This window comes from Aplysia californica, unplaced genomic scaffold, assembly GCF_000002075.1.
Source record: "Aplysia californica isolate F4 #8 unplaced genomic scaffold, AplCal3.0 scaffold00157, whole genome shotgun sequence".
Lineage (NCBI taxonomy): Eukaryota > Metazoa > Mollusca > Gastropoda > Aplysiida > Aplysiidae > Aplysia > Aplysia californica.
Window position 1 is genome coordinate 1153797 of NW_004797427.1, and position 3116 is coordinate 1156912.

General features: G+C 42.0%; 1 protein-coding gene across 1 annotated transcript in view; it reads right to left on the bottom strand.

Annotated features, from left to right (window-relative positions):
* Positions 1-2094: 2094 nt before the first annotated feature.
* LOC106011656 overlaps positions 2095-3116 on the bottom strand; it is a 3752-nt gene continuing 2730 nt past the window's right edge. The window contains exon 3 of the mRNA XM_013082056.1: positions 2095-2237. Within this exon, the coding sequence (XP_012937510.1) occupies positions 2095-2237 (143 nt within the window). The remainder of the gene's footprint in view (positions 2238-3116) is intronic.

A 3116-nucleotide genomic window follows, 5' to 3' on the forward strand; every position in this document is an offset into this window, starting at 1 on the left:
CCCTTAACCCTATCTGTACGTCGTGTTTTACTATCGTATCCATACGACGTGGGGAACTCTGTGCCACCACTTTCCAAAGAGGAAATTTACTCGTTAATACGATCTGTTCGCTTTGCATAGCAGTCTGTCAAAATGATTTTTTGAGAAATGCTGAAAGTTTCAAAGAGAATTCGTGCTAGAAGTATTCTAAAATGTGAAAAATACAACCCCGGGGGTACAAAATGACCACAGAGCGTACGGATAGGGTTAAATAACGAAGCATCTTGTCAGTAGACATGACAGCACCCTAAGAGTTCTTAGAAAGCCACGTTTTGTGTGAGGTGATTTTGGTATGGTTATACCACTAAATCGATTATGTTTGTAATAAGACGTTACACAAACAATCTCTCTCTCTCTCTCTCTCTCACTCTCTCTCTCTCTCTCTCTCTCTCTTTGTCTCTCTCTCTGTCTCTCTGTCTCTCTATCTATCTCTCTCTCTCTCTATCTATCTATCTCTCTCTTTTCCTCTCTCTCTCCATCTCTCGCTCTGTGTGTATGTGTATGTGTGTGTGTGTGTGTGTGTGTGTGTGTGTGTCTGTGTGTGTGTGTGTGTCTGTGTGTGTGTGTGTGTGTGCGCGTGTTTGTGTGCATGTGTGTTTGACCATATCTGTGATGTAATAACAAGACACAAAGCCGCTGCACACAAAAGATGCGGTTTTTGTTTAAATATTATAATAAAGTAGTTCCGTCTGTCTACTGGAATCCGCTATTCCTCTTAGCCCAAGTCGAAATTGTCGAAAGCAGTCTGCTCTTTAAGTGGTCTAATTTTGGGCCATGAGAGCGTAAAACCATATTTTAATCATAATATATACATACCTATCTCCAAGGCCCACTAGAGTGTAACACATTTAATAATAATATAAGCGTACCCCCAAACTTTAGTGAGATGAGTGTGGTATAGTTTTAAACCGAACCTATTTCGTGTTTATAAATAATAAATAGTGGGTGTAAACTAACCTGTCTTTTCTGAGAGCTAGAAGGACAGAAGCGAAAAACATAAGCCCCTCCCCACCCTACAATCCACATCTCATCGGAGATGGGCTTGCGTCCAGCGTTTTGGGTTTTTCCACACACAAAAAAAGGTTAAAACTACAGCTGACTTCCTCACCCAGCCCAGCAAGATCTACATCAAAGATACATTTATTTTAAGTGCAGACACACTAATACACACACACATACACACACACACACACACACACACACACATACGCACACACACACACTCACACACACATACACACACACGCCCGCACACAAATAAATACACTGCAGACTCACAGTATACAGCACTACCAATAGCTTTGTGACATTGGGTTAAAATAAAGTTTAAATTCACCCCCACCCCCACACACCCACCGACATTCTTAAGCATCACAGTGTTCACAGCCTTCTGCTTCTTATTTTTGTAAGAAATTGTATCGGAAGAAAAACTGCTATCCTTGGCTCATTCAAAATCCTGTCTTTCAGCCACACCCCTGATCCTAGGCTGGGTAAGTATGAACAAATTGTTGGAGGTCCCGTGTGCAGGCTGCTCAAGTTAAAGATCCCTTAGTGGTCTTAAAATCGATAAGAGTAGGTTTCTGCCGCTACCCGGGCAAATTCAAAATAAATTCCTACCAAACTAAAAATGCTTAATGTGTCCAGCGCACTCATATAACCGTGTGCAGTTGCGAGCACCGTAAAACACTTACCTAAACATCGAAGAAAAAACTACTGTGACCGCCATGGTGCCCCCAGATACCCCGCATCAAGCAGTTCTGAATTGGGACTCCAACTTTACTCTCACCTAACGGAGTCAGTGATACGGCAGTTAGGCACTTCGTCGAATATGCAGACGACCTGAGTTCGATTCCCGTGAGGGTACAATTTGTATCCAGTATCTTAAGTCTTTCGTCTGAGACGTTGTATCTCTCTCAGCCCGGGTTAGTCCTGGCAGGCAAGGTAGAAGCCCGTCTCCTTAATGATCTAAATTGTGTTGACGTGGGCTTAAAACATCTACACATGCATCGTAAGTGAATAATTTTCTTCTACAAATGAGTTGTGCTGAGTTAGAACTTACTTGTTCATGTCTTCAGGGTGAGGCTGTGAGCAGTTGAAATATCTGTGGCAGTACCGCTCGTGAGCGACCAGGGGAGCCCCTGTCTTCAGACAGCGTTGGTCCATGGCTATAATGTTCTTTGGCACGGGGATTTCCAGCTCTGTGGAGAGAAATACAGGGGTGGGTGGTTGGCGAGTGTTCCGGTGTGGTTTGCTCTGTCCCTCCCATCAAACATCCATCATCGTCATCTCTCCTTTTATTGTATGCTTCTCTGTAGTAACACCTTTAATCTTCCTCACATGTTTGACCACCTAGTTGTGTCAAAAGTGCCGTAAAGTGTTTACTCAGACTAAGATAAAGAAAATATTAAATGTCTTTCGGGTCTTAGATGGTTTATGGTTTTGGGGACTTTATCTGCACTGTAAAGTAAATTAGAGGTGGGACCTCCAAATATAACTTCTATCTCCGATAGGATAAAGCAAAGAAAACTTAGTTGAGAACCGTGGAAACTCCCCCAAACCATAAAAGTTCCATAGAGCCCTCTGGGGATTCGAACCAGGGCCACCCACAAGATATTCCAGCTTGATTCGAATTGTTCGAATTGTCCACTTCGGAAGGACCCTGTTTCGAAAATGTGTTATTCCTTTAAAAGTAATGTCTTGGTTTGGTTTTCTTTCACAAAAACACCCAAACTTTGTTCTCTGTGTATCCTCAAATAAATATTTTAATTGAATCATTTGGAACGACTCCTGGCAAGAGAAATAATTATATACGAAATCAAAACAAACCTAAAACAATGTGACTTACTTAGTGCGTCAGGAAAGTAAATCAAAACAAATCAAAACGAAACAAAATAAAAAACAATTTTAAAAAAAACAATACAAAACATTTTTAGGTTCCCCGAATCGGTTTTTTGTAAACTCTCCCACTGACACAATTTAATTAATTATGTAGGAGGCAGGCTTCTTACCCTGCCTGTCAGGGCCAGCGTTTCAGCAGGAAGACCGAGCTACTATATGGAAATCCCCCCCCCCCCCCC